Here is a 20,822-nt window from a genome sequence, read left to right on the forward strand (position 1 = left end):
CCCTGAGCCCCGACTCCCTACTGCTTCTCCCCCAAATATCGTTTGCTTCAGCCATTCTGAACTCCGTGGGTTCCTGAATGCTTCATGTGGTTTCATACGTGTATGTGCCTTTCCATGTGCTCCCTCTGCTTGGAAGTCCTTCAACTCTTTCCTCACCTAACCTCTGCTCCTCTGACAAAACTCAGTATAGAGGTCACTAAGCTTTCCGGGATGCCCTCAGGCTGAGTCTGGGGCCCTTTGTATGAGCTCCCACAGCCCACTGGGCAACTCTTTCTTTTAGCCCTCATGAAATACTGTCATGCCTGATTTACATGTTTGTTAATCCGCAGGTCATAGATAGGTACTCTGAGGGTAGGAACCAGGCATTACTTATTTCTTTACTGACAGCATCTAGCATAAGGTCTAATCCAAAGAGGTATTCAATAAAACACATCTAAGGGGCCCCTGGATGGCTCAGTCAGTTAACTGTCTGCCTTCGGCTCAGGTCATGATCCCAGGGTCCTAGGATGGAGCTCCAGATCAGGCTCCCTGCTTAGTGGGGAGCCTGCTTCTCCTTCTGCCTCTGCCTGCCACTCCTGCTTGTGTGCTCTCTCTTTCTCTCTGTCAAATAAATAAAATCTTTTTTAAAAAATATAACACATCTGAGCATCAGTGAATGTCTCTCAGATTTAACTGAGGACCAAAGAAATCTCCATGTTTGCAGATGACATTAAATTCTCTTAGGGACACAGACTCAGTTCAAGGATTAAACTGAAAGAGGACTTTCCAGTACTGGGCACATAGTAAGTGCTCAGTAAATACCTGATCACTGAAAAGTGGAGATAAGTCCTTGGCTCACAGGAGATGCTTGATAAACACTGAATTGATTGAGTCCCGAAATGGGGGAAAGGCTGGAAAGCAAAGTTGAGGCCATACTGTGGAAGGTCTTTATGCTGCAGACATTTTTAACTCATTCATTTCCCTGGTCAAGACTTCCCCAATGTTAATTTGGCAGCAGAAAGGGGGATGAATGAAATGCAGACAGATGGGCAGTAGGGGAGGCTGATTAAGAGGTTAGAAAAGTTGAAAAAAAGGTGTGGGAGGGTTAGAATAGGCAGCCTTAACTGACCGGATGCAGTAGGAATGGAAAAGGGAGAAGGGAGGTAGGGTTCAGCAGCCAATGCAGAGGTAGGACTAACCTGTCATGGAAACTGACTGGGCAGGTAGATGGGGAATGCTTGAGAAAGGGCAATTAGAAGACTACAGCAAAGTTTTAAACCCGTGCAACCTGAAAATGTAGGAGTGCTAATAGCATTAAAATGGGAGTCATGGGGTGCCGGGGTGGCTCAGTGAGTTAAACCTCTGCTTGGGCTCAGGTCATGATCTCAGGGTCCTGGGATTGAGCCCCGCATTGGGCTCTCTGCTCAGTGGGGAGCCTGCTCCCCCTGCCCTACCTGCCTCTCTGCCTACTTATGTTCTCTCTGTCAAATAAATAAATAAAACTTTTTTAAAAATGGGAGGCAGGAGGTACAGCTTGGCTCTGGACTGGTTGGATTTAAGGGACTGGTGGGATGTCCAAGTGGAGGGTCTGCAATTCAGGAGTGAAGTCAGGACCAGTGAAAGATGTGGGAGCTATACAGGCTATATTGAAGTTATAGGAACTCATGTGTTCTCCAAAGAACAGAAGGTAGAAAGAGACCCAGTTTTAAGGCAGTGGTATAAGGAATGTCTATATTCAAGAAGTGGGAGGGGGGACCTAGGTAGTTCAGTTGGTTAAGCGTTGTTTAAGCGTCAGACTCTTTTTTTGTTTGTTTGTTTTTGTTTTAAAGATTTTATTTATTTATTTGACAGAGAGACATCACAAGTAGGCAGAGAGGCAGGCAGAGAGAGAGAAAGGGAAGCAGGCTTCCTGCTGAGCAGAGAGCCCGATGTGGGACTCGATCCCAGGACCCTGAGATCATGACCTGAGCCAAAGGCAGCGGCTTAACCCACTGAGCCACCCAGGCGCCCCGAAGCGTCAGACTCTTGATCTCAGCTCAGGTTTTGATCTCGGGGTCGTGGGTTCAGGCCCCGCATTGTGTTCCATGCTGGGTGTGGAGCCTGCTTAAAAAAAAAAAAAGAAGTGAGAGGAAGAATAGGTCACAGATATCAGTTGGCGGGATGCCTGGGTGGTTCAGTCAGTTAAACATCCCACTCTGGATTTTGGCTCAGGTCATGATATCAGGGTCCTGAGATACAGCCCTGTGTCTGGCTCCCTGCTTAGTAAAGTCGGCTTGGGATTCTCTCTCCCTTTCCCTCTTCATCCCTCCCCCTTACCATGTGCATGCTTGCACATTCTCGCTCCCTCTCTCAAACAAACAAACAAACATTAATAACAACAACAAAAAGCCCCCAATATTAGTTAGGACACAGTATAGTGCTAGAGTTTTATGTTCACTTCCTGAACTTATCAGCTCAGTGTGCTAAAACAGCAAATTAGACTTTTGGTGTCATTTTCAGGGTCAAGGCTACTTGAAATAAATAATCATTTTAGCCCCAGACAAGTAACCTAGGATACTTTGTGCAGATGTGGTAATGAAACCCCAAGAGAGATATTAGTAGATCTAGAAATGGCCCAGAGAAGGGCAATTAAAATAAACAAAGGAGAGAAGCTACTGATGTTTTCAGAAAGACCAAAGGGATAAAGAACTCCTTTAGTCTGGAAAAACTGCTAGAAGACTCTACAGTAGCAGCAGCAGGAATGATAATGGCTAACATTTACTGAGTACTCACCATGTGAGGTTATTCTTTTTCTTTAAGATTTTATTTTTTTGAAGTAATCTCCATCCCCAACATGGGGCTCAAACTCACAACCTGGAGATCAAGAGTTGTATGCTCCACCAAGTGAACCAGCCAGGCACCCTTCCTACCCCAAGTGGGATTATTCTTAACTCATATGTGTTGTCTCCCTCAATCCTAAGAACAATCTTACCAGGTAAGTACTATTATTATCTCCACTTTACAGATGAGGAAATTGAGGCACTGTAAAGTTAAATAACTTGCCCAATCTCCCAGATAGTAAAGGAGAAGCCAGGATTCAAACCCAATCTGTTTCTAAAGCATACACTTTTAACCACAGGAGTATAAAACTTTCAGTAAACAAGTCTTCAAAGATATGAATCAAGTAACCACAGTCTTATTTACTGAGATTCAAAACGCGAGATGCCAAGGGGCCACTTAATGCATTAAGAGGGATACATGGTTTCATTGTTTGAACTTCTTACACAAACACACACCATTTTTGTAAAGAAATAAAAAAGAGATGATACAATTTCAATATAAAGGTTGAAAATACTAGTCTACCCAGCAGGTAGTAAAATTCTAGAATTAGTTACCCAGGGAGGTTGAAATAAGTATAAATAGTTTGAAGAAAGGTTTAGTACCTACAGTAGATATGTTCCTTTACACATACCTATAACAGCAACGTATTCCTAGGGAAAGTAGGTTTTTGAACTAGATAGGAAAGGACAGAGCACGCTGGAAAGAGGGAGAATGTGTGTGGGAAATGGAGGCACATCTGAGTGATGTATGAAGTCACTCGCCTAGTTGGGTAGCATGTAACCAAATTAATTAACTTGAAGATAATTTGGGATTGCAGTGCTTTCTCTATTCAACAGACTATCCTGGGAAAACGTGATGCGCCTTCATAAATAACATCTGGGTCGGAAATGCTTTAGAGATCATTATCCCCGCCTTTAACAAATCCACATCTTGTATCCTCTGTGCATATGGAAAATGACTGTTTCTTTAGGAAAACTAAAGGCACTTTTGGGGTCACCTAGGAATTTAAGTGTTCTTTCACATGAAGTTTGACTTCTGTTCTAAAAGCTCATGAAAACAGTGCTGCCCCTAGCTGTACCTTGCACCTTTGGAATGAACTCCAACCTAGAAAACAATGTATGACTGGACCCAAGGTACTTATTTGAATGATACAATCTTTGGTAACTATGACTCTGAATGAATTCCTTGGCTTCCCTTCATGTTAAAATCTACAGATGAGACCATTAAAATCCCACTCCCTGAATAGGAGTTAACCATTTATTTTTAGAAAATGCAAAACTAGCCTAGTTTCTTTTGCATTCCGCACATGGGTAAGATATTCAAAAGAAGAGAATGGGGGCATGCAACTTAGACTGTAGTGGACAAAACAAAATTCAATGCTTGCCCACTACCCTGAAGACTAGGATAATGTATGGTGGCTTATAGAAATACCAGATTTCTTACCAGCTCTCTCTTTTTTCTTTAACCTCATCTTTTCAAAGGAAAGGAACCAGACCTCAGCTCCCTTAAGAAACCTAATGATTTTTCTGCTTTGGATAAATTAATATTAGCAGAGATAATTTAATAAGATATCTGAAAAGGCTATTTTAAATTTGACCATTATCAAAGCTAAAACCAAGGGTTAAGACTTTTTTTTTTTTTTTTCTGGTCAACTACCTTTTCTATTTTGCCACTTCCCGGGGTGAAGGAAGCACTTTCCTGTCAAGTACAGGAAGATTATTTCCTGGTTCTTCCTGATTGTGTGGTTTATAAATACGCCTACATTTGTAAGGAATACATTACGCTGTACTTGACATTGATTGAGTACCGTGTCAAATCTTGGCTTAGAGGTGAAAGAATTGGAGTGGGCCCAGAGAAAAATAATGAACATAATATTTGTCCTCTTGGAACTTACATTCCAATGGGGGAAGAGAGAAAGTGAACAATAATAACACAACAAACATAATAAACAGGTAAATTATAGAATATTTCAGAGGGTGATATAGAGATAGAGCAGGCTAAGGGGGCCGGGAATGGTAAGATTGCAAATTTAAAAGGCGTATCCAGGATATGCATCTTTGAGTGTATGAGAGTTAGCAAAATTGATGCAGCTCAAAAGTAGAATCCTGGCAAGACTGAGGCATTTACCTTTTGCCATGCCGCTTACAACGCTGTGCCTATCAGTCAGGGGTCACTGGAGGAGTTGGTGCAGAGTTTGGAAAAATAGATGAATTCCGTCTTGGCCATATTAAGTTCCAAGTGCCGCAGGATAGAAATAAGCGATTAGCGGGTCTGGAAATCCAGGTCTGGAGCCAAAGAGAGACATTTGAGATCGAGATGTCGCTTTGGAATTACGGTGTTATCGACGGTAGCTGAAGGGGTGGGAATGAAGAGGTAAGCTCGCCAAAGGAGAGCAGAGTGAAAGAAAGGGAGAATCTCACTAACGGCTGTGTGTATTTTAGGGGATAGAAGACACAGACAAATCAAAGAGGGAGAGTACACTTTTTTTCTGATCGGAGATAGACGAGGTGGGCTGGCGTTTTGCGTGTCCTTTATTCCTCCCCTTTCATTTCTCCCTAAACTGGCTCTCTTCAGGACAAACCCTCCCGCGTGACACGACACCCCTTGGGACACGAGTCTTTCTTCAAGACCTTTTGAAGGTAAGGAGAAGGGAACTAACTTTTACGGAGCATCCCACGCGTGCCACGTGTTTGGGGTTCCAAATACCGGGTTGTTCTCTTCTACACCCCACCCGCCTCTTCGCTTTCACAACCTTGCCGACTTCAGCAGTGTTGGCTCCCAGAGGGCTGAAGCACTGGACAGGCTGGCAGAAAACAAAGGACCCAGCTGGAGGGAAAAGCAAAGCAAACAAACAAACCCCCTGCGAGGAGTAGAGACCCAGCGCCGCCAGCCTTGAACCTCCACCTCCAACCCTCCCCGCGCCGCGCCCCTCACCCGGCCCGGGCCTCTCCTCAGGCCCCGCCTCTTGCCCCGCGGCCCGCGCTCATTCGCTGGCGCCCTTCCGCTCCGCTTCCCCATTGATCCGCTTTCGCCTCCTTCGGTACGCTCTCCGCTTAGCTCCGCCCCCCACGGAGAGACAGCGCACGCAAGCTCGGCTCGTGGTCACTCGCGGACCTTATTCCGTGTCGCTTTCCCCTTCTTCCCGTCATTCCTGCTTCCGCTTTCTCACGGCTCTTTGGTTTTTCCACCTCTGAGGCACTTCGCGCCCAGGGGTTCGGTGACGTCATCTCTCTGCGCTGCGCGGACACCCGCCCGTGGAAGAAGGAACAGCTCCGCCGCCCTTCGCCTCTTTTGTTGGGCTGCTGCTCCTCCGGAATCATGGCGCCGTCACTGTGGAAGGGGCTGGTGGGCGTCGGCCTCTTTGCCCTAGCCCACGCGGCCTTTTCCGCTGCGCAGCGTAAGTGCCGGGGGGGACAGCGACCGCTCCTCTGTGGGACTCCGGGGGCGGTGTGTGGGAGCACCCTGAGGGAGTGTCGGACCGAGTGTCCCAGGAATGGTCGTTTGAGCCCTTAGAGTTGGGGGGGTGACTTCGAGAAGCGGCGCGGGGCTTCCCGGTGGAAGGCTCGGAGTCTGAGTTTGAGGAGACGGGCACCTGAGAGTGCAGCAGGGGTGGAAGGGGAAGAGGGTGTCTGGGAGAGAAGGCTCTGAGCTGACTGCAGGGTGGGCAAAGAGGGAGTCTCTCCGGCTGCGGGGTGACCAGGAAGGCAGTCTTTTGGGGAATGCGGGACAGGTGATGTCAGATCCAGCGTGGGGCTGAGCAGGCAAAGTGTCAGAATGAAGACTTCGGGTGCTCATGGTCCCATGACAACTAGGTGGACAACATCTTGGGCACTCCTGGCTGTCCAGGTAGAGTGAGAAGTTAAGTGACCGTTTGCCTCATGGGGGCACTGTGGTACAGGAGAAAGAGCACTGGACTGGGAGTCTGGAGGGCTGGTTCTGAAAAACTTGCTTTACCCCTAAATCTGTGTGACCTTGGGCAAGTCATGTCCCTTCTCTGAGCCTTCATTGAGGTGGATTTTAATTCTTGCTTTTTCTGTGTCACAGAATCACTGGGAAGTTTAAAAGAATAAAGTAAAACTACTTTAACATACACATACTATTGTATCATCAAGAAGAAGCTTGGAGTCTAGCAGAGGAGGTATAGCTGTCTTGAGACAGCTGATTTGTTTTTTGTGGTCTTCCCTCTCTATTAGGTCAGGGGTCAGCAAACTGGCATGTGGGCCAAATGCAGCCTCTCTCCTGTTTTTGCAGTGAGCTAAGAATGTTTTCACATTTTAATTTGTTGGGGGAAAAAAAACAAATGAATATCATTTCATGATCCATGACAATTACATAAAATCCAAGTTTCAGTGTCCATCAATGAAGTTTTCCTGATAGACAGCTACGCCCATTCATTTAGGTATTGTCTGGCTCCTTTCTAAGTGAGAAGTTGAGTAGTTGACACAGACACAGTATGGCCTGCAAAGCCCAAAATATTTACTCTCTCTTTTTTTTTTAAGATCTTACCTAGCCACCTGACAGACAGAGATCACAAGTAGGCAGAGAGGCAGGCAGAGAGAGAGAGAGGAGGAAGCAGGCTTCCTGCTGAGCAGAGAGCCCTACAGTGGAGCTCCATCCCAGGATCCCGGGATCATGACCCAAGCCGAAGGCAGAGGCTTTAACCCACTGAGCCACCCAGGCGTCCCTATTATCTGACTCTTCAAGGAAGAGTTTGCTAACCTCTGTCTTAGATTGTAGAGCCCACAAGGGCAGCCCATTTTGTTTATTGCTGTGATCTCTGTGCCTAGCACAATGTTTTCCCACAGTAGGTACTCAATAAATTAGTCGAATGAAGGAAGTGAACTCAAAGTTGAACTTAATTCATTTGCTAGATTACTTTCCATCTTCAGGAATAAAGTAGAAAATGAAATGTGAATTCCTTCAAAGCTCTAATTTTTTTCAAGATAAAACCTTTTGTTTATTATGTAGAATTAAAATGATCCAGTTATTTTAACTACTTTTTACATACATGTACTGACATTTGTCTGAAACTCAGCTTTATTTTTTAAATACATTTTTATTTTGAAATTTTGCAGAGAAGTTGCAAAGATAGTACAGTTATTCTATACCCCCACCCAGTGTCCTGCATTGTAACATCTATTACCATGGTATATTATCACAACTAAGAAACTGATACTGGTATAATACTACTAACTAAAGTCAAACTTCTTTTTGGGTTTTACCAGTTTTTCCAATAAGGTCTTCTGTTCCAGAAATCAAGCAGGGTATCACGTTACATTTGGTTGTCGTGTTTCCCCAGTCTTCTATATTTTGTGACAGTTTCTCCAAAGCTCCAGTCTTTAATGATAACAATATTACAGCTAATGCTTATTAAATGCTTACTGTGTGCCAGGCACTGAACTAAGCGCTTTACATGTATTATCTAATTCAGTCCTACCAAAAGCCCTGTGAAGTAGCTGTTGTTGTTATCACTCTTGAAAGATGAAGTTGAGACACGCATAGCTGGGAAACTTGCACAAACTGACAGATGATGTGGGGCCAGGATTCAAAGACAAGCAGTTTGACTCTAGAGCCTGTGTGCTACACTGCTTTATGAAATTCATTTTTGTGTAAGTGGTTGAAATAGTGCTGTGCTTAGGTGCCAGAGGTACAGTGATGCCCTAAGGGAGTTCAAAGTCAAGTGGAATCAATAAATAATCACGATAAAGTGCTATAGATGCTGTGCTAAGAGTATGTCAGGATGCATGGAGACAGGCTGGGGATGGAAGGTGGGGGACAGAGGGTTAAGGAAATACCTTAGAGCCTTGCTGCTCAAGGGTGTTCAGCGGACCAGCCTCCAGGGAATTGCCTGGGAGCTTGTTAGAAATGCAGAAACTCAGGCCCCGCCCCAGAGTTTATTGAATCCTAATCTGCATTTTAATAAGCTCCCCAGGAGATCTGTCTACACATTCATTTGAGAAACACTACCCTAGAGATCAGGATACTGTGGAGTACTGCGTCATTTTCTACAGTTGGCTTCAGCTGTAAAATTTTACAGTACTCGAGCAAGGAGATCACTGAAGTCCAACCCCTTCATTTTACAGATGAGGAAATGCCTGGTTAGAGGTACTGTTCAAATCAGATTAGGCTGCATGCAAAGCAGAAAGCTGGCTAGGAATTGAACAGACAGTAGGAAGTTAGCCAAACCTATTTTTAGTATTGGATTGATGTTTCTTTTACACCGGTCCTAATGTTAAACCTGTAAGATAAAACTTAGAAATGTCTCTAAACACATTGTCTTTTAAGAATTGCTGCATGTTCCCTCACAGCAATTTGGGTTTTTAAGTCCACAGCACATTGTTAAGTAGGGATTGTGCCAGGTTTTTCTAGAATTAGGATTTTGTGTTTTTGTGTTTCTGATGAGATGAGAATGCCTTGTGGCATTTGTCACTACAGTGGGACCGCTTTATAATGCTCATGTTGGAAAAAGACTAATATTTACCTTTGAAGCTAATTGTGTCATGTCAGATGGTAGCTGCAGATAACACACCTTTGTGCTACGGGCATGATCACCTTTGCTGGGATGAACTTTGTTATGGCAGAATGGCTACCATGTATCTAATGTAATCTTCCCATTATCCCCCATTTTACTGTTGCAGACAGTTAGGCAGTAGAAAGATACTGTATTTCTTTGATTCCAAGATACACTCCCCCTCCCACTCCTACATTTTAACAGTCTGAAATTGAGATACATGTTACAATGCACCAGAATGTCTTAAGGTTTGATGAGATAAAGTCAGTGAGTGACAGGAAGTGGAGGAGCTGGTTTTATGATCCTGGCTGATCAGCTTCCAAATCCTGGTCCTTTTCTTTAATACCTTGCTGCTTCCTGAGGCTAAGGCAGCAGCAGAATTATGATTTAATCAGAGAGGCAGAAATTGACGTTCTGGAACTTCTCTTATTCCACCACTGCCCCAACATACTCTCTCAGGAAAAGGCATGTCCATACCAATATTACTTTATCCATACTACGTGACGGCGGTGCTATTTCAGAGTTGAGATTTTCTGTAGGATTATTCGTTTTTAAAGAACTGTGATTTCTCTGACCAGTCAGTGAAAGAAACTGTTAGCTTCAGAGGATTCTAGTTTTCCCATAGTACCGAAAGGAAAAAAAAAATACGTTTAGGTATTTCTTCCTCCTACTTGCTCACCTTTCACTCTTACGGTGTTTTATAAGGTGACAAAGCAGGTCATGATGAAAGTAAAATAGTTCAAGATCGGGCAGACTGGTTAGGAGATAGAGGTTTTTGAGGAATCCGGGATTAGCATTACTTTATGTAGCATATAAGTCAGCCACTTCTTTGGTATATTGATTTGCTTGCATTTTAAGAAAGAAAAATGGGCTACAATTTCCTTAATGGTATGCTTCTGGTTTATAGATCGTTCTTATATGCGATTAACAGAAAAGGAAGATGAATCACTGCCAATAGATGTAAGTTGGTCATTTATATTCCGTTAAAATATATTTTAAAAATTAGCCACATAGCTTATAATAATTTTTTACTAGTTCTTGTTCTCTTAAAAAATTTCCAGACATGAAGTAACATCTGTTCATTACTTTACTATTTGTCACTCATTGTAAACCCCAAAGGTTTGGAAACAAAAGATTTCTGTTTGGTTTCTAGAACTGTAGTTTAAGTAGTCATTCTAGAAGTTGTTCTGTTCATAGTCTGAGATGGACTTAAAAAGTTGATTATTTGACTTTATTTTACTTAGCAAAGTTCCTTTTTATGTAAAGGCTAAGAACAAGCAAAACTAAACATTGTTTATGGACATATATGTAGGTGGAAAAAGTAAAGAAAAACAAGGAAGTGTTTTTTTAAGCTGAAATGACAGTGTGAACTTCACTCATCATTTTGTTTATCTCGAATGGATTTTAAGTGACAAAATAGTAACTTCTTTAAAACAGAATCAAGCAGTAAGCGTAAAAAGTAAAACTGACCCCATAAAATAAGAAATGACAAGTGACCTCACTGCTCAGCAGTTCTGCTGCTACTCCCACCAGTTTGGAGCATGTCAGTAGTTCAGCTCCCCCCCGTGCATAAACAGCGGTCTTTATTTACATTATGTATAGTTTTACCTAATCAAAAGAGTTTTTCTTTTAAAAAGTTATCTACATGTCTATATGTATAGTTTTATAATTAGCCTTTTATTACTTAACATTATTTATCTTGACATAACTTCATGATAACTCACAGATTTGCCACATTCTTGTTCATGGTGCCTGTGATTGCATTATATGAAATAGGTCTTGGTACACTGGTGGTGGGAATGTGTAAGCTGGTATAACATGTGACGTTAGTTTTAATTTAGAAAGTTAGAGTAATAGCTTGTGGCTAATTTTGACTATAGTTGTCTGTAATAAAAGTTATGATGGACGGGACTATTAAGCCACTCTCCCATCACCTTTGCAGTGTGGTAGGTTACCCCCCCACATCACACACAAATCCATTTATATCTACTTTTTAAAATATTTTATTTATTTATTTGTCAGAGAGAGAGAGCACAAGCAGGGGGAGCAGCAGGCAGAGCAGGCAGAGGGAGAAGCAGACTCCCCACTGAGCAGGGAGCCCGATGTGGGACTTGATCCCAGGACCCTGGGATCACGACCTGAGCCAAAGGCAGATGCTTAACCGGCTGAGCCACCCAGGTGTCCCTTATTTATATCTGTTTAATATAGCTTGCTTCTGTTTACAAATTGGGAAATTTGAAAAATACAGAAAAATCACAATCAAAATCAAATGTGCCTATCTGTAATCCCAGGTTGGTTAATATCAAACATTGCAAGTTTTTGCTTGCACGACCTCTTTGGGAGACATTTTGATATTACCTAATGAAGTTGAACGTGGGTATACCCTCCCGCACTGATTCTACTCCCATGTGCCAGGAGACCTACTGCAGGATATCTATATTGGCATTGTAAAAGTAGCACACAGAAAACAGCCCACACAGCCATCAGCAGTGGAATGAATAAATTGTGGTATTTTCATATAATGAAAGATAAAATGCAGTAAAAGTGAATGACTGCAAGGATATACTACAACAGCGATGAATGTCCCAAAATATTCAAAAACAGGGAAAAGTAAGCAATACACATTTTAGAGGTGTATACATAGCTGGTAAAATTATAAAGAAAAGCCTTAAAGAATTGATTAATATGCAGTTCAGTACAATAGTTAACTTTGAGGGGGTTGGTGAAGGATATAATTGGAGAGGGACACGTGGGACTTGAAAGGTACCGGTAGTTTTATTTCTTAAGCTGGGTGGTGGGTCCAGGGGTATTCTTTTTCATACTCAATGATATTTAACAATAATACATTAACAAATTCTTAGTTGCTCTTGGAAGCAGGTAATAGTTGATAAATGAGTTCTGAATAGCTTAGTACCTGTTTGCTATTGGAGCAAAACCTAGAAGTATTTTTCCACTGATACACAGAATTTATGGAAGATTTTATTGTATCTGAGTTCAAATTATTTAAAGCGAGAACTAACTCCTTGATAGGATCTGGGAGAAATACCTGTCAGAGGCTAAAAAGAGATGGAGGGAAAATTGTAAATTTTTATGATAATATTTGTATGTTATTTGATAATCTCAATCTTTATACTCACAGATAGTTCTTCAGACACTTCTGGCCTTTGCAGTTACCTGTTATGGTATAGTTCATATTGCAGGAGAATTTAAAGACATGGATGCCACTTCAGAACTAAAAAATAAGTAAGTCTTTCCCTTTTCATAGGCATTTCGATTCATAAGGGTTTTATTTCATTTATGTAATTTCAAATGTATGTTTTCTGGTACATAAAAGTTGAATTTGCTTTTACATTTTGATGGTGCAGTTTGTGTGAATAATGAGGTCAAAATATCGAGGCAGTGTTTGATACGACAGAAAAATGGAAGTTGAATGACAGATGATTGACATTAGACTCAGAGGTCATGTTATATTTGCTTAAAATTATTTATTGGTTAGATGGGTAGAAGGGAATATAGGTGAATAGGAAGATATTCCCTCAGAAATGTTTTCCTGTCATCCGTTCTTTTTTCCTTCCCTCCCCTCCCACACCCTTCCATTTTTTCTTCTTTTTATCTGCGTGTCCCAGGTTAGTCTTTGGAAGAATAGGGGTTTTCGGTCCATTTCCTCTATCACTTGAGCCTAGACTGTCACCTAAACTGCTCTCTGGCCCTTTCCTATTCTTGGATTACAATATATTTGTTATTCTGTTTTCTGTTTTCTCTTGTGCTTCTTCTAAGCTATTTTCTTGAACCTGGCTTGCTTTTCTTTTCCGTATTTCCTACTTTCATAAAGTTATTCTTTAGCTTTGTTCAATTCCATCTCTGGACTTTACCTATCTTCTTGAGCCTGGCAGTTTTAACCCTTTGCAATGTGTCCTCAGAAGGGTTCACAATAAACATTTATTTGTTAGAGGAAACTCACCCCCTTGTTACTTTCACTTTTCAGTTTACATTTTAGATAGTTACATGTCAGGCTTTCTGTTATATGTGGGAGTATGCTTGGAATTTTAGGTGGGCTGGCTTTGAGATTGGAGTTTTTATCAAGGCAGAGTTCTCTTTTTTCCAGGAAAATAGTGGTTAAACAAACCAATACTAAAAGCCATACACTTAGGTGTTTGTGAACTTTTTTCGACTACACATATCTCACTGGGAAAGAAGAAAGGATACTCTACTATCACCACCCACTATAGTTCTTACAAAGAGTCTACCAAGAATCATAGGCAAAGGGCCAGGAAAGAAAGAAGTAAAACAGAATGGCATTAAGTAGGTGGTAGCAAAATATATAAATTTAGTAGGTGGTAGCAAAATATATGAGTTTGGACAACAGTAGGTACAGAACGGCCAAAATGAGTTTTTTTTGTTGTTGTTGTACTTGAAAGATTCTTGGAAACAGATCTGTGAAATGATCGTATTGCTTGAATAGTGAGGGCCAAATGAGAATAATCAAAGGTACAATCTATGTACTGTTTTTTTTTTTAAAGACTATTTGGCATGGGCTAGCTAGTGTTAAGATTTACAGAGGTGATTAAAACTGAGCAATTATTTGTGTTATAGTCATAGGCACCTTGGAAGGAGTGGCTGAAAGAAAGATTTGAGAGCTTTATGTTGCTTTTCCACGTTTCTTATTTTCCTTATACAGAAACAAACAAACAAACACGAGACACAGTATGATTGCTATGTGTCTCCTGATCTCATGGATTTAAACTTAGTTAAGACTATAACCCATAGCAAATTCATAATTCGTCAGAAGCCTGCTTGTTTTCAAATAGGCTTTTGTACAGGTGTATCTAAAGTGGATGCTTTTTTTTTCTTTTAAGGACATTTGACACATTAAGGAATCACCCATCATTTTATGTATTTAATCATCGTGGTCGAGTACTGTTCCGGCCTTCGGATACAGCAAACTCTTCAAATCAAGATGCATTGTCCTCGAACACATCATTGAAGTTACGAAAACTTGAATCACTGCGTCGTTAAGATTTTTACAAATTATCATAACAGGACAGGACACAGAGCTGGAATATTGGAGTTTGGGGTATAAAACACTCCCCCCATCATCAGTATTTATATTATATTGATCTTTCAGACCTAATTAAAAAAAGTCTATGGCCCTTGTTTGTACATTGTCAATCAAATCGTTAATGGAGTATAAGTTATCTGTGAAATGAGTCTGATCTTTCATAGAGAGAATTCTTTTTTCCATTTAAAACAAACCCATATCTTTTGTAAAAGTCACTGTTTTGAGCACATTTCTTTGAAAAATGTTGATGATTTTGTAATTATTTATTTTCTTAGATTTCTTTTGCACTTGAGTTTTTAGGATCCTTTTGGTAATAATGTGACTACTGCATTTTGCAGCATGAATGAAAGTTAAAAAGTCTTTGGTTTTTAACAACAAATGGACTTCTCTAAAGAGACCAAAATGGTGGCTTATCAGTTTTTCTTATGACCCCTAAAAAATGGCTCTGCTTCAGCAGCTGCTTGCCGGTTTTCAATTTCTCATGACTTCTCACCCCACCCCCACTCCCATATACCTTCTAACATCGACTGTCTTGTTTCATCACTTCTCTGGGGTTCTGTGTGCAGTGAGCAATTCTTGTGTCAGAAATTCTTTGTCATAAATATATTTAACAAATTCAACTTGCTATAAAGCTACTTGTGTTCTCTTCATTTCTCTGTCAGAAATTTCCCCAATTGATTAAGTAGTTAAAGACTAGTTGAAGATAGACCACAAGACCCTTCATGATTTCATGAATTATCTTGCCTGTGTAGAGTAGTAATCACTGAAGAAAACGGATTACTTCTCATCAGCCAGTTTAACTTATTCAAAGTCTCTGTTATTTTATTGCATACTAAACTCGCAAATTAGTAAAACTAAAGGAAACTTCTCATCAAAGGTAGGCTTCAAAGGCATTGGGACAAATATGTTTTAAATATTTGGAACTAGTATCTTCAATGAAAAACCATTAATGTCATTTAAGAAACTGTTTTATAGCTTCGGATTTGTTAGCAGGCTTACAGTTTTTCCATCTTTGTTGGATGCTGCTGAAGATGAGGATGAGGGGACAGAGTAGACTTTTTTTTTTTTTTTTAGAAACAGTAATTTTGGGTTTGGAAATTTGGCTAGCCCTTCGATCTGCAGGGAGCTGAACGCTTCTTTGTAGAGAAGGCTGCTTTTGTTGAAATGTACAGGTATGAAAACATTGCTTTCTTTGAATTGTATAGGTGCAAAGGGAATAACTCTGCAGACTTGAAAAGCAATACGCTTTCGGCAAGAGTCGTAAGATGCCCTTCTGCTTGACGGCATTTTTCCCATTAGAAATGGACCCCAGCTCTTCTTTTCTGCCGGGTAACACATAGCCTCAAAGCACGAGACTCTTTTGTCGTTGAGCTTTTACTGTTGATTAGTTTTGTTTTGCCAACCCAATCTGTGGAACACTGACTCTGCTCTCTAAGGAGAACAAAGTTAGAAATCTGCTGATTAGCCTAAGATAATTTAGAAATGAGTTAAAAATGGAATTCAGGGGTTAATATGATGATAATTAAATCAAAATATTGTGTGAGAAACAAGCTCCTCCCATCAGGCTTGCCTGCCATTTCCTCAGGTATGACTTGATTCGAAAGAGCCTCTTCTCTTTGGGGGCTGCCTTCATTTTTTTATTATCCACATACCTTCAGTGCAGCCATTTAAAGGGTGCAGTTCGGTGGTTTTGTCATATACTTGTGAAATTATGCGACCACTACCACAATGCATTTTAGGACATTTCTATCACCCCTAAAAGAAACCCTGTACCCTCTAGCGGGCACCTCTCCTATCCCCCTGGCCCAGTGCCTCCCAGCCCCGGGCAACCACTAAACTACTTTTTGCCTCTATAGATTGACCTATTCTGGTCATTTATTATGAATGGATTCATACACTATCTGGTCTTTAGTGACTGGCTTCCCAAGTATAGTTTTGTGTTCTGTGTGGAGTGAGAACTTCTCCCCTTGAGAACTGTGATCGCTGTGGAAGGAAGTGGTTTGTCAAATCAGTAGACGGGGTGTAGGGAGGGCCAGACACTTAACTGCGTTTCTTCATCAATCTTAGGCTGAATGGTTTTCCTTGTAACCAAGCACTCATGATATACTACTATTTATAATATTTTGTCTAGTCTCTAGAATAGATATGGAAATCTTTGCCTGCCCAGTCAGGAAAGTCCCAGTAAAAATGATGCCTGAGGATTTGGCAGATAATTGACATAGTTTTCAGGTGCGTCTAACTTTGCTAGCAGCTTGTATACCTTGGGCCAGGAGAGCTTCCCAAATTTCTTCTTCAGTGTCCTCCAGTGAATTTCTGTTTTCTTTTTCCAATATGTACCATAGAACTAAAGGTGATTTGGATGCATCATAACAGTGCTAAATGGATTAAACTCAGAATTTTATTTATAATGCTTTGAGACAGTCCATGACTACCTAGGGTAGTTTCCCACCCGCCCCCACAAAAATGTAGTGATGTGAGCTAGTTAAGCCTGCAGTTGACTGCCATTTTAGTGACTTTCAGAAGTGTGCACTCTTGGACGGCTCTCTAAAATATAGGAAGATACTTCTTAATAACTAGGGAACCAGCCAAATGCTATGGGCTAGTGGCCCAGCCACAGAAAATGCAGATCGGCGGATTGGAGACCATGATGCTCTGTAACTCCCTAATGATTGTTTCCTAAGCACTGTGGCTTATTTTTGAGTGGCATGACAGCATCTTCCTGGTTGTATGTGGCCTGTTTCCATGATGTATTGAGTAGTGTTGTTTGTTGTGAACATCAATGCCTGTAACACCAAGCTAAACACCTTCTTTTGGATATGTTTCCTCTCTTTAAATGGCCTTGCCCTGTCCAATAAATAAATGATTGTCTCACCCTGTTTTTGGTAGTGGTTTTTGTTTTTGTTTTTGTTTTTTAAATCTCATTCTCTTCTGCTTCTCTGTCCCCCAAAAAATGTAAGAGGTAATTTTATGACTGTATTTTTTTCCAGTGTGATGCTGTTCTACTAAATGGATACTTTACTTTTTATTGTACATGTAAAGTCGAATTACAATTTTATGGGGTTTTTTTAGAGTTGAAATAGAATGTGTAATCTCATTTATATTTATAAATTATCAAAGGACCTTTGGGGTGTTAGAATTTCAGTCCTTGAGTAGCAGTGTCCAATCATTCCATCACAAATTTGTTATAACTTTACACTTAACGGGAAATCATTTATGATTAAAAGCATCAGCGGGCAAATCCAGAGTCTGATGAAAACCCAAGGGGAAGTTCTGGTTTGTAAAACTTGGCACTTATTGGAGTATTTTGAAAAACAACCCTAGCAATATTCAAATCTACCTAGAAATATCTCAAAATAACCTACAAATCAAATATTATTTAAAAAAGGAAAAACAAAGACGCTATACGTATGTGGCAAAAACAAAAAAATCAGATGGTACAGAAAGGCATGCCATTAAAACTTGCCCCCTTCTCTCTCGTGCCTAATGCCTCTCTCCAAAGGTAACCAGCTTAGAGTATCCTGTATATTCATTTGGGGGAAAAATTATTTCCCAGCAAATACATGTTTTAAAAACTTTTTGTTAATGGAATCACACTGCATACACTCTTCTGTACCTTGCTGTTTTTGCTACCTGTGTCTTATAAGATCTTTCTATATCAGAAAATACAGAAATACCTCATTATTTTTAATGACTGTGTGGTATTCCAATGTAGGAATGTGTTACAAATGTTCAAACACTGATGGGATCTCAGGTTTTCAGTATTTTACTACTGCTAAACCATATTGTAGTGAACATACTTACACATATAATGAGATTATACCCATGGAGTTAATTCTTAGCAATAGAATTGTTGGATCAAAGGGTATTTTTCATTTTCAATTAAGTAGTTATTGCCAAATTGTTCTCCAGGAATCTTGGCCCAGTTATTCTCCCACATGTAATCTGTAAGAACAATTACTTCCAAGGCCCATGCTGATACTGGGTACTAAATTTTTAAACATTTGATCATCTGAAACGGAATAAACAATATCTTGTGTCATGCTAATTGATTACTTACACTTCATTTTCTGTGAACTGTGTGGTCATGTTCTGTTTTCTATTAGATGATTTGTTTTTTATTGATTTGTATGAGCGCTTTGTAAGCTAAGAAAATTGGTCCATTGTCATATGTCTAAGAGTATTTTCCTGAGACTTATTTACTTATTTATGTAGTTAAACGTATCAGTCTTTATGGCTTTGGGGATTGGTGCCTTGCTTAAAAAGGCCTTCTTTACATTTAAGAATAAATTTAATGTATTTTTCCAGTACTTTTAAGTTTTTTTTTTAACTTTTAAAGCTTTGATTCGTTTGGACTTTATTTAGGTAGAAGGAGTGAGGTAAGGATTCAATATTTTTCTCCCCAAATGGCTATCTGGTTATCCCAACCCCACTTTCTTACTTTTCTCCCCACACTGATTTGAAAAACCATCTTCATCCATACATTGAATTTCTGTGTATATTTAGATCTATTTCTGAGCTCTGCACTCTGTTATGTAAATTATCAGTCTTTTAATTATTTTAAGTTGCTGTACACTTTCATATTTTACATTGCTAGTCCATACTGCATTATTATTATTTTCAGGACTTTTTTGAGTTATTCATATATGTTTATATTTCCAGAGGGATCTTAGTATCATTTTGTCTATTCCTAGAATCCTACTGATATTTTTCTAAAATTTTATTTTGATAAATTTTGAACTTACAGAAATTGTGAAAGAATAGTATGAGGAATGCCAATACACTTTTCATTTAGTCACCATTCCTAGCATTTTTCCACTTTTGCTTTTGTTATCTCCAAATGTGCTTTTGTCCCCTCCTGAATAGTTTATGGTAAGTGTGGATTTCATAATCACACTTTGCGACAACATGACATCCCTAAATATGTTAGTGCCCTGTTCCTATAAGATGAGGACATTTCCCATTTAACCACGATACCATTTTCACACTGAAGAAAATGGTGAACCATCCAATATTATATTCAAATTTCTCCATGTGTCCCCAGAATGACTTTCATAGCCGCACCAACCAAGGTTTGCAAATTACATTGGTTAGTGTGTCTCTCCAGTCTCTAATTTTAAATGGTCCCCCTACCTCTTCTTTTAAAATGATATTTTCTAAATAAACTTTATTTTTCAGAACTGTTTTAGAGTTACAGAAAAATTGGGAAGATGGTGCAGAGTTCTCATATAACCCATACTAGGTTTCCCCTACTGCTAACATCTTAGGTTACCATGAGACATTTGATGCAAGGAAGGAACCAATATTGATACATTATTATAAACTACAGTTATTATTCAAGTTTCTGCAGATTTTACTTAATGTCATTTTTGTGTTCCAGGATTCCAACCAGGATACTGCATCACATTTAATTGTGATGTCTTCTTAGGTTTTCTTGGCTGTGACAGTTTCTTATACTGTCCTTGTTTCTGATCACAGCTCTTTTTTTTTTTAAAGATTTTATTTGAGAGAGAGAGAGTGAGCACAAGTTGGAGGGAGGAGTAGCCAGAGAGAGAGAAGCAAACTCCTTGCCGAACAGGGTACGCGACACGGAGCTCAATCCCAGGACCCTGGAATCATGACATGAATGAAGGCAGATGCTCAACCGATGGAGCCACCCTGGTGCCCTGATCTCGACAGCTTTGAGGAATAATGGTCAGGTATTTGGTAAAATGTTCCTTTATTGGGATTTGTCTGTCTTTACCATTTTATACTAGGATTGTGTGTGCTGTTGTTATCATATCAAGGGTACATATTTATTAACATTACTTATGTTGATGTTATTTTTGATCACCTAAGTTAGTGTTTGTCAAGTTTCTCCACTGTAAAGCTACTCTTTTTTCCCCATTTCCATACTGTACTCTTTGGAAGGAAGTCACTATGCGTAGCCTACACTTAGGGAGTGGGGAATGATGGTCTACTTCCTCAAGGATGGAGTATCTACATCAATTACTTGGCATTCTTCTGCACAGGAGATCTGTTTCTCCTTTCCCACTTATTAATTTATTCAATAATATATTTATATGAGTTTGGGCTCCTGGATTTTTTTTTATACTTCAGGTTATCATGTAACACCACTTTATTTTGAGGTTGAAATTGTTCCAGTTTTGGACATTGGGAGCTTTTTCACTGGGCTCCTGTGTCCTTTTGAAATACTCTCATTATTGTGGACTTTTTTGTTTTATTTGACCACTTCCTTACTTTCTGGCACTACAAGATGTCCCAGGCTCATTGTGTATACTTCCTTCCCCAGTCCTGGAATCAACCTTTTCTCCAGGGAACCGAGTTCCTCTTACAGAAGAATGGTACTTGAAACCAGGATCTGGGCCCTAGCTGTGCCCAGTGCTGCCAGTGTTTTGTTGCTTCGAGGCCCTTTGAGCTGACAGAGTAAGAAAATACATGTGTGTGCGCTAACCT

At 40.2% G+C, this 20,822-nt stretch overlaps 1 protein-coding gene and 1 long non-coding RNA gene across 2 annotated transcripts; one reads left to right on the forward strand and one right to left on the reverse strand.

The window, feature by feature from the left end:
* Positions 1-2,045: 2,045 nt before the first annotated feature.
* On the reverse strand, positions 2,046-5,695 carry LOC116857377. The gene is made up of 3 exons (XR_004380746.1): positions 5,459-5,695; positions 4,927-5,084; positions 2,046-2,082 (listed from the first exon to the last, which is right to left on the reverse strand). It is a non-coding gene; the product is annotated as an uncharacterized LOC116857377 (long non-coding RNA).
* A 161-nt stretch (positions 5,696-5,856) lies between these two features.
* MMGT1 (membrane magnesium transporter 1) lies at positions 5,857-17,247 on the forward strand (the record flags this gene model as incomplete). Its single annotated transcript, XM_032841449.1, has 4 exons — positions 5,857-6,196; positions 10,218-10,270; positions 12,450-12,553; positions 14,167-17,247. Coding segments are annotated over 4 exons (657 nt in total), but the record flags the coding sequence as incomplete, so codon positions are not given.
* Between the last annotated feature and the right edge of the window lie 3,575 nt (positions 17,248-20,822).

Source organism: Lontra canadensis, unplaced genomic scaffold, assembly GCF_010015895.1.
Source record: "Lontra canadensis isolate GAN:19392208 unplaced genomic scaffold, GSC_riverotter_1.0 scaffold123, whole genome shotgun sequence".
NCBI classification, from domain to species: Eukaryota; Metazoa; Chordata; class Mammalia; order Carnivora; family Mustelidae; genus Lontra; species Lontra canadensis.